The sequence below is a fragment of the Dendronephthya gigantea genome, unplaced genomic scaffold (genome assembly GCF_004324835.1).
Source record: "Dendronephthya gigantea isolate DGI-Jeju-01 unplaced genomic scaffold, DenGig_1.0 000089F, whole genome shotgun sequence".
Classification (NCBI taxonomy): Eukaryota; Metazoa; Cnidaria; class Anthozoa; order Malacalcyonacea; family Nephtheidae; genus Dendronephthya; species Dendronephthya gigantea.
The window spans coordinates 312,469-326,513 of record NW_021163099.1 but is presented as its reverse complement, the minus strand read 5'-3'; the positions used below and the strand labels follow the sequence as shown (position 1 = coordinate 326,513).

The window sequence follows — 14,045 nt, the reverse complement described above, 5'->3', positions numbered from 1 at the left end:
ACGACACTGCATTCATACCTCGGAATTTTTTAAATGCATATTATGGAAACGGCGATTATATGTTACATTGTATGTCACATAGCTTTTAAAAAACGAGTGATCTATGATAATAACCGATCATGCACTGTTCGATTGAATGTGTGCTGACCATTCGCAAAATGCGAGGTTTATAAGTATTTTTCATGAGAGATGTTAATTCAGGTATAGCTAGAAGCTTAATTTGGGGGGGAGAGATTATATACACAGGGTCGTTGCTAGACCACTTATTTGAGGGCTGGGGGTTGTCTATTCATGGACTCATCGTATCACGGGACATCACCCTAACCAATTAAGTTTCCAGCTGCGGTCCTGAGACAATACCCTATTTAATCTAATTTAATTATTCATAATAATCATAATTATTGCATAGACGTAAACCTCGTTTCGAGCATCTCTCTTTAACATATATAGTTACTGTAAAAGACTGATAAACGTGAATTACATAATTTCTATGGTGTTGATTCTGAAAACGTTCCACTGCATTTACGTGAAACACAATAGGACTAAGAAGTTTCTCTTGTTTCTCGTAAGTTGGAATATTCCCAAGTGAACCAGACGACACCCAGTGTCCAGCATAAAAACTGCGCCAAACAGAAACACAAAAGCAATGTCTTACCGAATACGTTTGATGCAATTAGACGGCCAAGCAAGAAACCTACGTGTGCTGAGGAAAGTGATGAAGATTGGTAAAAAGCTGCGTCTTTTGGATGTGTTATTTTAGACAAGAGCGAACAACCCAAGGAAAATGAAAAGAATGGCATCCCAAGACAAATGTAAGGAAGGAGAATATATCCACCATATACACCTAACCCACTGTTCCAGTGGAAACCAATAAAAGTTAATAGCGAAATCGCAGATACCTGCATCAGCATAGAACAAATTAGCAATAGCGTTTCATGGTAATATTTTGAAGCAATATAGAACACGAGAAATAGAACCATGGCAAACAAAGAACACACGAGGAAAAGCATTTTCACATGGATGAATTGAAGATGGAAGTGGTCTTGTGCAAGCAAGGGAACATAAACTGCAACCGCGTTTGAGTAGAAAAAGCTTAAAAATACCAGGTAAAATATCAAAAAAATTGCCGAGTAAGAACCATATTTTGCTTTTTTGCGAACATCATCACCCTCATCATCATGATCGTCCTCTGTCACCTTTATTGTTCCAAACTCCTTGGGGAACCATAGCGTAATTAGAAACAGTCCAAACCATATCATTGCATCAACGATACCAGGAGAATTACCAGCATCAATCTTCCATCCAAAAATATTTACATTGAAGGTCAAAAATACGCCGACAGTGGGACCAAAAAGCGTTCCCGAGGTATATATTCCGTCCAACATTATAAAGATTTGTGCACGATATCTCTTAGGCGTGTACAGTGTTATTTGTCCAAAAAGTACTCCAGCGGATCCGCTGCTGAACCCAGCTAATATTCTGCCTGTCAAGGGAAAGTAGGGCGAGACTGGAATTGAATATATCACATAGGACATGCCCTTTAAAAACATACTGACGACGATGATGCATTTAACATTTCCGAATTTGTCCGCGAATCTCCCAATGATTGGGCTGGACGGAAGAGCGGCGAATTGGTATGCTGTCATGACGATTCCGAAGAAAGTCATATCTTGTCCCAGAGATTTGACATAATACCACGCTGTTGCTGCGATGAGGTACTCGTCGAGTCCATCAAATAAATTTCGTAAAACAATCGCACAGAATACCAAAGTTTTTAAGTATGTAATCTCCATTTCTCCAATCTCCTGAATTTGGTCTGTGAAATAAAAGAACGAATATCCACGTAAATTTTACAATCAAAGGTATGGTGTATGTTATAAACTCTACATTTTGAACAGCTAGAAAATGTATTCCCTAAAACAATATAATTACACACTCGACAGTGTTTTTTTACCACACTTAGTCATCATACCCTCAAGCTTTCATTCTTATACAATTTAGACCTAACTAGATGAACTTAAGGCTTTTCAGTCTACGAAAACTCAACAATAGTTTTTGTGGTAATACTTTAATTAAATGCGTGGACATGCATGCTTTATATACTTTTGCATTTCTTGCAAAGAAATATATTATATTAGGTTCTTTCAACAGCAATATTTCAACTTTATTACATTCAGTAAACACCAATGCATGCTGTATACAGGCATGTTTCAATGTTTCGACGAAAGTTGAATCATAACAATATTGTAGCTTAATTTTTAACTGGATGAATGTTACGCAATTTTATTGTATTTAGTGTATATTTAAAATAAAAATTATAAATACAGCATTTGCATGTCATTTAAAGAAAAGAGAAGAACATTAAAATGATTGGCATTTCAATAGCGCTGAAAGAACTACAATAGCGCTAATTTAAAATCAATTGTATTAGTGCGGAAGTTCAACAACACGGCCTTATTATATATTCCGTAAAGTGAAAATCAATAGAACGAAACGAAGAACAATTGCGTTAACTTATTGATCATTAACATTTTCGCAACAACAATAGCAATAAATCAAACGACATTTAGCATAGAGAAATATTCATTAATGTAAAGGTGTACAAAGTAAATATTAGAGTTCGCATTCTATCATATTTGTCTTTTCACACAACAACAATATATGTGCAGTATGTTTTATCCCTGGATGTGTTCTCTTGCAAGTAGGTCTGCATGAATAAGTCTGCCCCATGCTGTGTACATTTTGCAATGGTTAGGCAGTGCACATTCCGTTCAGCAGCTGCTATCAAAATTTGTTTTTGAAATTCAACGTTTTGAAGTGAACAACATCTTTTCATTATCTCATCTGTGCCTTTATAGCTATCTTTTGTTTGTAATTCATGTATACATATTAGAACGCAGATGAGAGAACTTTGTGTAAATGAGTATTTCTTTACGCTAAAATGTCGTTTGATTTATTGCTATTGTTGTTCCGAAAATGTTAATGATAAAAAAATTAATGCAATTGTTCTTCGTTTTGTTCTATTGATTTTCACTTTACGGAATATATAATAAGGCGTTGTTGTTGAACTTTCGCACTACTTCAATTGATTTTCAATCAACGCTATTGTAGTTCTTTCAGCGGTATTGAAATACCAATCATATTAATGTTCTTCTCATTTCTTTAAATGACATGCAAATTCTGTAATCCAATAAGCTATTTCCCAATCGAGCAGGGTACTGGGTCTAGTCGCGAACCGGAAAGCATATTGACTGAAGAATATTGTACGTCCAATCAATAGTCGTGTATGGCATTTTTCACGCGTGCACAACATCGCATGTCCAATCAAATTTCTTAATTAACCCAGTGAAGAACGATTTTTATTTCATCATTCTACTGGGCGTAGATCTCTATGCGCATATAATAAAAAAATCTTACCATTACCGGTACCTTTGCCTTGGAGCTGTATCTAGTACAAAGTAATAAGACTGTTGCAATAGTAAAAGTTTGGCAGGCTAATAGTATACATCAAACTTTTACTATCCAGCCATGAAAACTAATTTATCAATAAGCTAGCCTTTTTACTTTTTGAGTACTCTTGTATAAATTATGAGAATTTTACTATCCCAAGAAAAGCGATAAATTAGAAGTGAGATATCGATGGATTATATGAATGTATTTTATAATTCGCTTCAATGAACAACAATATTGTTTCGGCGTACTCAAATACGGTCAATCACATGCGTCAAATTTGACAAAGAATATCTGATCGTGCAAAAGCAGCCTTAACCGAATCAACTAGACCAGCAAGCATTATAAAAACAATTCAACATGATTGCTCTGATGAAGGCCTGAAGTTTGCAGCTGAAATTTGAGTTGTTAAAACTTAAAAATTTTATCATGTATACTCTACCGATCGCCAGAATAGCATAATAGGAGAATATACATATACATATATTCAATTTAGTTTCAAGTGGGATTTGTTTAGAGGTTGCTTCAACAACAATTTGACATTTGCCAATATGCCAGGCTTCCAAACAACGCCTTTGTCCATAACGATCATTAGTGGTAAAGATTATACAGTTATCATTGACAAAACGTTATCACCATTATAACTAAAGATGATAGTGTGATTTCATAGATCCAGTAAAAAGGCACAGGTGGTTTGCAATGTTGATTACAGATAATAACTCATCAGCATGGAGATGATAGCACGAGTTCGTAGGTCCAATAAGACTGCGTGGCTTGTTTACAAATTTCATTGACAATATCTTCTGTGGTAATCAATCCGACAATCAGTCAACATTGAATGCCATCGTTCATCATTGATATAAATGTGTATTTGCTGAGTAGTAGTTACCAGGAAGGTATGTCCTAGGACCTGGATTTTCCTACCTATCATTTGAAAGTATCAGTAATAATGGCACATAAACATTGTGATAGTATATAATTTGAACATACCATAAGCACAATTCACTGTTCCTTTGACCCTTAATCAATTCGTTCTTGAGATATGACAAGGGCAGGTATTGAAATTGAACCAGCAGTGCAAATTCAACCATTCAACAAATTCAACCATTGTGCAGATATAAATAAAACGTTAAACCATATTTGCTGATTTTTTCAAACAAAATACTAAGTTTAAGGCTACAAATATGGGCGTCATTATTGAAGTTCATCACTCCAGGATTGGTTCACACCACAATTTTCTAGACCGTCGAAACAGTCTCTGGCAAGCTTTGGAATCAAATACTGTTGATGTTTCATATTAATGTATTTTGCTTGCCATATCTCAAGAAGCAATTGATTAAGAGTCAAAAGAACAGTGAATTGTGCTTATGGTATGTTCAAATTATATACAATCACAATGTTTATGTGCCATTATTACTTTCAAATGATATGGAGAAAAATCCAGCTCCTAGTATGTACCTTCCTGGTAACTACTATTCAGCAATACACGTTTATACCAATAATAAATGATGGCAATCAATGTTGACTGATTGTCGGACTGCATGATTACCACAGTGATAAGATATTGTCAATGAAACTTGCAAACAAGCCACGCAGTATTAAAGATTTGTACGCTCGTATAATTTTATTCCGATTGTCATCAAAATTGCTCGATCACAGTGGTATTTACAAGCATTTGTCCCACTTGGAAGTAAAAAACCACCCCTCGTTTATCGGGAATGAAATTCAAGTGCGAAAGATTCAAAATAATTTGAAAGTCTAGCGCACACTCCACGACAAATGCTCGTGGGCAACATTGTAGGGGGGAGGTACATTTTCACGAATACATTTCTGGTTTGTTTTTTTAGCTTTGTGAAAGCAAAAACATGCAATTTTAACCGGGAGACTTGTTAAAATTGTTATGAGAAATACTAACAGGAAAACGGACAAATTTTACTCGTGTTGTTGACTGATTGTGGTTGTGAACAAATGTATGCTTGAATTTTCGTCCCCCGGAATGTTGTCCACGAGGGCTAGTCACGGAGTTTGCGCGAGACTTTCAAATTATTTTGAATCTTTCGCACTTGAATTTCAATCCCGATAAACGAGGGGTGGTTTTTTACTTCAAAGTGGGACAAATGGTTTTAAATTTTGGATAGCTGCTATTGTACTATCAATTATTTATCGATTCTGTGGAAAAAATACAGCTTGGGGATCAAGAAGTGGCATTTATCGTGCAGAAAGGCGACGAGACATGGCAATGGCGACATAATTGATAAAATGTCAAGAGACAAAAAAATCAAAAAATATTATATGGCACTTCTTTAAAATCCATCGAAAATTGGTTGAAAAATTTTTTAGTCCACTAGAATCGTGCTAAAGTACAGTATTTGGATGGTGCTTGCGACGGACGGCGAAAAACGGCGATCAAATTTGCAAAATATGGCTGAAATCGTGTTATGGCGGGAGGTAAGTGAAATGAAATATGTCCTATCGCAACAAAACATTGTTATTTCCTAGGAAATTTATAATAAATATATTAAGATAAGCATGTTTTTTCATCATATGGCAAAATTTTTTAGAAAATAAAGAAAATTAGACTTTGCCGGGTGAATCTGTAATTTTATGCATAATTAGCAGTTGACCTGGAATAGTAAAGATTCATTTTCTTGTAAAATATGAAACTTAGGCTAATTTCACCCTCCAGTGACCACCCCTAAAAGCAACCATTCTGAACCATATAACAATTTAGAAAGAATGTAGCTTTGATAATTCAGGATTTAGAGCTATGTCAACTATGCCGTTTCTGGGTGTGGTCATTTTGTAGACTTTCGTCCCGGATTTAGATTTTGGCACATATAAGCCATGTTAACCGCCATGGTCATTTTACCCTAAAGCAGTTGAGATAATCTGTCTTAAATGAAATGCATGCAAACTTTTTTACAGATCCTAGACTAAATGCGTTATTTTATACACGAGTGAGCAGCACAATGAAAATGACGAAAATGCATTCCAAAGCAGGCGTAAGGAATAAGGAAATTACCACCGTTACCTAAATGACTAGTTTGTGGTTGAAATTCGTTGTTTATTAATTTCTGTAATCCCAGAAATACGTTTAATTAAGTAATCTTTCAGTTCTAGGATAAAGGTATGGACGCAACTGATGTAGATTAAAAAAAAATGTGATAAACAATCGATTTGTGCGAAATTTAACGATGGAATAACGCAGAAAATGTTTCTAAAGGAATTAATAAATTAATCAAACAACAAAGGTAAGAACTTAAATACAAGTCAATGAGAACGAAAAAATATTCGATATTCATTTGAAGTTTGTATACGTAGCGTAGTGATCACAACGTAAATTAACAAAATTTTGTCGTAGAATCGTAGAGTACGCGTCCGAATCACACAAGACGCGTTGGCCGCGCTTTTACCAAGCCTTTCTTACGCGTATTGAGTTTCCTAACCGCGTCGTGGATCACGGTAAACTTTCTAATCTGCCAACCAAAGGAAAGTAAGCCGAGACTGGAATTGCATAAGTTACATAGGCAACAGACTTCAAAAATAAACTGACGACGAAGATGCATTTAAAATTTTAAGATTGGTCAGCCAATCTCCAAACAATGCATGGGACTGGACAGAAGCTTTCAATCATAGAGAGAAAAAAGTTGGTATACTTTATCAAAATGGCCATTTCACATGGAGCTGGAAGATGTGTATGATGAGGTTGCAAAAGATTCAGAGTATATATTCTGAAGAAAAATTGGAACTTTTTAAAGTTATTCAATAGTTTTCTCTTTGATATAGACACGTCAGTAGATTTAGTAATTAGACTGCCGGTTTGAAATTTAATAAATACCAATTTCCGCCATATAAGTAATGTGAAGTGGGATGTTAACTCAGTTTCTATCTTTGAAGTGGCAAGCCCTATTCACGTTTGGTTTTCTCACAAAGACATAATTTTATTATGTTTAAACACGGTAGTTATCTATATTTACAACGGCGGATCAAGGATCAGGCGAAATCTCAACATGCAGCTAGCTAACTTGCATCGCGTACGTGTCAAGCTGCCGGCGGCAAAATGCCGCGCGAAACCTAAAGAACGGCAAGGATGACAAAATATCCTTGAGCGGTAAGGATGCCAAGATACAAAACGGTATACCGTTGCCATCATTTGATGGGTGAACTGGCTGAAGGATATACCCTAGTTTAACCGGTGTATAGATTACGCGTTAACCTATAATTATGTCCTTCAAATATGTATTGTCAATAAGGTAGCTAGTGGTGTGTAAATTAATGATAATGGCCCAAAATAATCCACATAACTACAAACTATAAAGCGGAACATAATAAAGACAAAAATACGACGGAATACTGGCAAACAACATTTCATGAAAGTCAGTGTATTAATTAGATCTTACAGGCCAATTATTGCTCGCTCATGTCTAAAACTTTGAATTCTTGGCAGCGTATATATGACGGAGTGCTTAATAAATTCTACATGCATAGCGAGAGAGAAATGCCGCGTGAAATTGTATAAATTTTGCCCTAATATTTTTCAGTTTAGCAGTCTGTGCATGCAAATTACAAATGTATACATAGCAATAAATGAGGACAAAATAAAACGTAATGAAACAACGTAACTAAATCTGTTTAGAACGTACCAAAGCTAGATACCTGTATGATTATAAGCGTATATAACAAAATGGGTTCAATGAACCAGTGAACTTATACAATATCAAAATATTTAGTCTGAGTTTATATTAAGTGTCTATTATTAGGACTTACCTTTAACATCCGATACGTGAATTCCTGTAGAAAGACCTAATCACCATGATTCTACTCACCATACAGGAATCAACTGATTGAAATTTGAGTAAACTTTCCAATTTATGTCCTTTATATGCACTATTCACAACACTCATAATGATATGCAAAGCGGAAATAAGGCTTAATAACCTAGAATTTGCAAGTATAAGTGTTTTTAAGCCATGTTACACGGTGCAATTTTTTTTAACTTGCAACGCTATTCTACTTTAAAGAGATGTAAATAAGTGAAGAGTCTTACCTGTTACCGAAATATTCAACACTTCATTCGCCACAGCTATTTTGAAAAAGAAGAAAATCGCAGCAAGATCACAAGTGTAAACGAGCCTTTAGGAACCAAGTTTTAATCAGTTTTACAAACAGCTGTAACTCCAAAAGGAGAAGGAGTCCATAATTTTCATTCCTGTTGCGCTGAAACTGTGCAGAGGACGACTGTATTAGTCCCTCTTGTCATTCAGGAGTGCGATTTAATGAACAAAATTAATTACGTAATTTTTAGCTCGTTTGCACGATTTTTATTATGCACTAGTTGTTAAGGATTGCAAACTCACTCGTACCATGGCGATATGACATCATCAATTAAATCACGAATTTCAGGAGGGAAGGTATCATAGCGAGAAAATGAGCATGGTGAGTGGTGACCTATCTTTTTTATTGCAGAATCACTTGATTTATAATAACTTTTTGAATCTTTTGAGAAAATAATTTCAAAATCGACAGTGTAGTTTTTTTTAAAAAGCCAAAAATTGGCTTGACAAAAACTGTACTGGCGATTTTTCCCAAAATTTGAAATTAACTTAGCATGGTACATATACGTACAAAATTTGAGATATGGTTACCGTGGAAATGAGCGAGGAAATAGCGCCTCAATATGCAGTTTTTATTTCACGAAAACCCTTCAACTACATGCATTAAATCAGATGTTATTTTCTTCTGCGGATGCGGCTGGACGGACAATTATCTTTAACAGATCTCTAAGTTTCTGAATTAAACCGTTTAGTTTTTACTCTTCGAAGCTAAGTGATAGTCTTTTTTTCTTCTTGTGTTGTACAGATGAACGTCGCTGTTTAATACAAAGTCAAACTTTTTCATTCTTTATCTTATATACTAACAGACAACGATGGCAGGGCGTAATCTCTGTTCAAAGCTTACAGTAGATTATTATGCGGTGTAAACATTCCTTAATGTAGGTCAATCAGGCAAAGGGAATGCCATGGCCTGTGGCAATAGCGGACTCATGATCATGTTAATTTCACCGTCTAATTTTTATATTTAAAACACCTGAATAACATGTTTAATTGGTTCATAAAATACGACAAGAGCTAAATATCTACATAATTATTCACTTTAATACACATTATATCAATTAGTTAACACGTGTAATGAGATAGAGCATAAATAGCGACAAAATAGGTAATACGGAAAATTTGGGTGTAATCTGAAAAATGAGCTTCGTCATCGCCATTTTTTTAACTCAGTACCGGTCCCAGATCGTTGAAAGTAACGCTAGAAGTGTGTCGATTAAACTGTGTCAAGTAATATCCGCCCCTGCTATACGTAAGTAGGGATACTCTAAAGAAAACCAGACAGCACCAAGTGCCCAGCATAAAAACTGCGCCAAACAAAACCACAAAAGCGATGTCTTGGCAAAAATGTTGGATGCGGTTAAACGCCCCAGCAAAACTCCTATATGAAGTGCGGCAAGTGACGAAGACTGGAAAAAGGCTGCGTCTTTTGGGTTGGTTATTTTAGACAAGAGAGAACATCCCAAAGAAAATGAAAATAATGGCATTCCAAGACAGATGTATGGAATGAGAATATAACCACCGTAAACACCGAACGCGCTGTCCCAACTGAACGCAATAAAGCTTAATAACGTTATCGCAGTTAACTGGATTAGCATGGAACAAATTAGCAATTTGGTCTCATGGTAATATTTCGCGGCAATGTAGAACACGATGTAAAGAACCATTGAAAATAAAGAACCCACGAGGAATAACATTTTTACATGAACGAGTTGAAGATGGAAGTGGTCTTGTGCAAGCAAGGGGACATAAATTGTTGTCGTGTTTGAGTAGAAGAGGCTTAAAATTACAAGGTAAAATATCAAGAAAATTTGAGAATAAGAACCAAATCTCGCTTCTTCATCGGAATCTTGAGTCTCAAGAACATCGTCATGGTTATCATCTGCCACTTTCATTGTTCCAAACTCTTCAGGAAGCCACAGTAAAATTACAAACATTCCAAACCACATCATTCCACAAACTATTCCTGGGGAATTACCAGCATCAATTTTCCAACCAAGAATATTTATATTAAAGGTAAAAAATACGCCGATTGTGGGACCAAGAAGAGTTCCCAAGGTTAACATTCCATCCAACATTATAAAGATTTGTGCGCGGTGTTCTTTTGGTGTATACAATGTTATTTGCCCAAAAATAACTCCAACAGATCCTGTGGTAAGACCATCTAAAAACCTGCCTGCCAAAGGAAAATAGGCCGAGACTGGGATTGAATATATAACATAGGAGATGACCTTCAAAAACATACTGACGACGATGATACGTTTATAATGTCCAAATTTATCCGAAAATTTCCCAGTGATAGGGCTGGACCAAAGAGAGCTCAGTTGGTAAGCTGACATAACAATTCCGAAGAAAGTTATATTTTGTCCAAGCGATTTGACGTAATACCATGCTGTTGGTGCAATCAGGAATGAATCGAGACCGATAAGGAATTGATGCAGAACAAAAGCGTAGAACACAAATGTCTTCAAATTTGTAATCTCCATTTTTAGATTAAATAGATCTGGTTAATAGAAAAGGGGAAAATATTAGAGTGAAATATTGAACAAGTATTTTATGGTTTCAGTGTTTCGATAGCCTTATTGAAACACGGGCGTTGACCAATCAGAAGTCGCGTTGTATACAATCTTGTTATTTTATGACACAATCTTGCACAATCTCCATGGGGAAATTTTAAAAAACGAAGCAGGAAGCTGTTACATTGAATTGTGAAAGAAAGCTAATATTCATTTTTTGTAAACTTACGTTCTGATTGGTCGATTTGTACCACGTGAGTGAATGTTAAATAACAACAACGCCACGGCAGTGCTGTTATAGGATTTATTGCACTATCAAATGGCTGCAACAAACAAAAATTTGCCGAACTTAGCGAACAGAACGGGGAAATTAATGTAATTATAGATGAATCCACACCAAACGGGCAACCGCTTGGGGTATTTCAGTATTTAAAGATAAGCATGTGTTGTTTATTTAAGTTTATAAATGATACAAAGTCTTTACGAGTTTACTCAAAATGAATATTAAAAGCATTAAAGCACTCTTTGTTTGTGCATCATCGGGTTTTACATCATCGGGTTCACTCATGTAAAACCCGATAATGCAATCACAGAGTGCATTAATCCTTAAATAATGTATACCAGAATAAAATATTTATGGTGTACTTTTGTGCGCCGAGATTTCTGGCTATCATATCAATGCCGAGTATGACATGTTGATATTAAGTCTTTAGGTAAATTAAAGCATACTGGGATCCAATGGGGAAATCTCTTTAGAAATCTCTTTCAGTTGAGGACAAATTGATAGTGTTGCTGTGTTGGGTAAGCCTATATATTCACGTTTGGTTTCCTCAGAGAGACATATTATGTTTAAACACTCTAGTTATCTCTATCTACAGCGGCGAATCCAGGATAAGGCGGAATGAATTTCAACATGCAGCTAGCTAACTTGCATCGCGTACGTGTCAAGCTGCCGGGCGGCAGCATGACGCGTGAAACGTAAAGAACGGCAAGGATGAAAAAATTTCCTTGAGTGGCAAGGATGCCAAAATACAAACTGACGGCATACCGTTACCGTCATTATTTTGATGTACGAACTTGCTGAAGGATATACCCTGGTTTAACTGATGAAGATTACGCGTTAACCTATGATTATGTCCTTCCAATATTGTGAATGAGGTAGCTAGTGTTGTGTAAATTAATAATAATGGCCAAAAATAATCTGCATGACTACAAACTATAAAGCGGAACAGCAAAAATAATAAAGACAAAAATACGACGGAATACCGGCAAACAACATTTCATGAAAGTCAGTGTATTGATTAGATCTTACAGGCCAATTATTGCTTGCTCGTGTCTAAAACATTGAATTCTTGGCAGCGTATGACGGAGTGCTTTATAAATTCTACATGCATAGCGAGAGAAATGCCGCGTGAAATTGTATAAATTTTGCCGTAATATTTTTCAGTTTAGCAGTCTATGCATGCGAACTACAAATGTACATACCAATAAATGAGGATAGAATAAAACGTAATGAAACAACGTAACTAAATCTGTTTAGAACGTACCAAAGCTATATACCTGTATGATTATAAGCGTATATAACAAAATGGGTTCAATGAACCAGTGAACTTATACAATATCAATCTAATATTAGGACTTACCTTCAACATCCGATACGTGAATTCCTGTAGAAAGACCTAATCACCATGATTCTAATCACCTTGCAGGAATCAATTGATTGAAATTTGAGTAAACTTTCGAATTTATGTCCTTTATATGCACTACACTCATAATGATATGCAAAGCGGAAATAAGGATTAATAACCTAGAATTTGCAAGTATAATTGTCTTAAAGCCATGTTACACGGGATATGTTTTAAAACACCACACGAGTCTGAACAGGAGTGAACACGAGTGAACACGAGTGAACACGAATGAACACGAATGAACACGAATGAACACGGATGAACACGAGTCAGAACACGGCTCCAAAAATATGAACACGAGTGAACACGAGTCAAAAAATCATGAACACGAGCGAACACGAGTCCAAAAATCATGAACACGAGTGAACACGAGTCAAAAAATCATGAACACGAGCGAACACGAGTCAAAAAATCATGAACACGAGCGAACACAAGTCAAAAAATCATGAACACGAGTCCAAAAATCATGAACACGAGCGAACACAAGTCCAAAAGTCCAAAAATTATGAAAACGAGTAAAAAAACACAAACACGAGTAAATTTTGTAAATATTTGAACTCATTTAAACAAAAACACAACAAGATCCTACAGAGGCATCTTTTAATTACACTCTTTATTATAGTAAAGTATTAACCCGGATTTATTTAAGATTGAGGCTGGTTAGTGATTACTACAATCTTGGACAAAATAGTTTAGTAACGTGAAGTTATGTTATGCGGGAAATTTATTATGACTTAAACTCAACTTCGCAGCTAGAGGGAACAAGGATTAGGTACATATAATAAGAAAAGAATGCGCATACGACTTTGTCGAAGATTGTAGTATAATCATTATCAGTGACCGGTTCTTAGTGTTCAAAGCAGGTTAGCCTAGCCTTAGGTCAACCTCCGCCGCAGGGCACTTTTCATTGCAGTGCTTTCCGCCCACTGGGCTCCCAGGAAAGCCTACGAAAGACCCTGGGTAAGAGGTTGGCCTTGGGTAACAAAATTGTTCAAATGAAAGTTTCCAAGATTGGTGATTTTATAACTATAACAATGATTGACATCGTATAATTCCCAATCGAGCAGAGTACTGGGTCGAGTCGCGAACCGCAAAGTATCTATGGACTGTTTGGAGGGACAAATGATTTCAGACTTATATTTCCTGTCCCTCCAAACAGTCCATAGATACATTGCGGTTCGCGACTCGACCCAGTATTCTGCTCGATTGGGAATTATACGATGTCAATCATTGTTATAGTTATAAATTTACTCGTTTAGCATCACCAATCTTGGAAACTT

At 35.9% G+C, this 14,045-nt stretch overlaps 2 protein-coding genes across 2 annotated transcripts; both read right to left on the bottom strand.

The window, feature by feature from the left end:
- Positions 1-283: 283 nt before the first annotated feature.
- LOC114533362 lies at positions 284-8,332 on the bottom strand. The gene is made up of 2 exons (XM_028554871.1): positions 8,218-8,332; positions 284-1,816 (listed from the first exon to the last, which is right to left on the bottom strand). Exon 2 carries the CDS (start codon positions 1,791-1,793, stop codon positions 543-545), a length of 1,251 nt encoding a protein of 416 aa, XP_028410672.1. The 5' UTR covers positions 1,794-1,816; positions 8,218-8,332; the 3' UTR covers positions 284-542.
- Positions 8,333-9,787: 1,455 nt separating this feature from the next.
- LOC114533307 (tetracycline resistance protein, class H-like) lies at positions 9,788-11,047 on the bottom strand. Its single transcript, XM_028554816.1, has one exon. The coding sequence runs from the start codon at positions 11,045-11,047 to the stop codon at positions 9,788-9,790; it is 1,260 nt and encodes a 419-aa protein (XP_028410617.1).
- Positions 11,048-14,045: the final 2,998 nt, after the last annotated feature.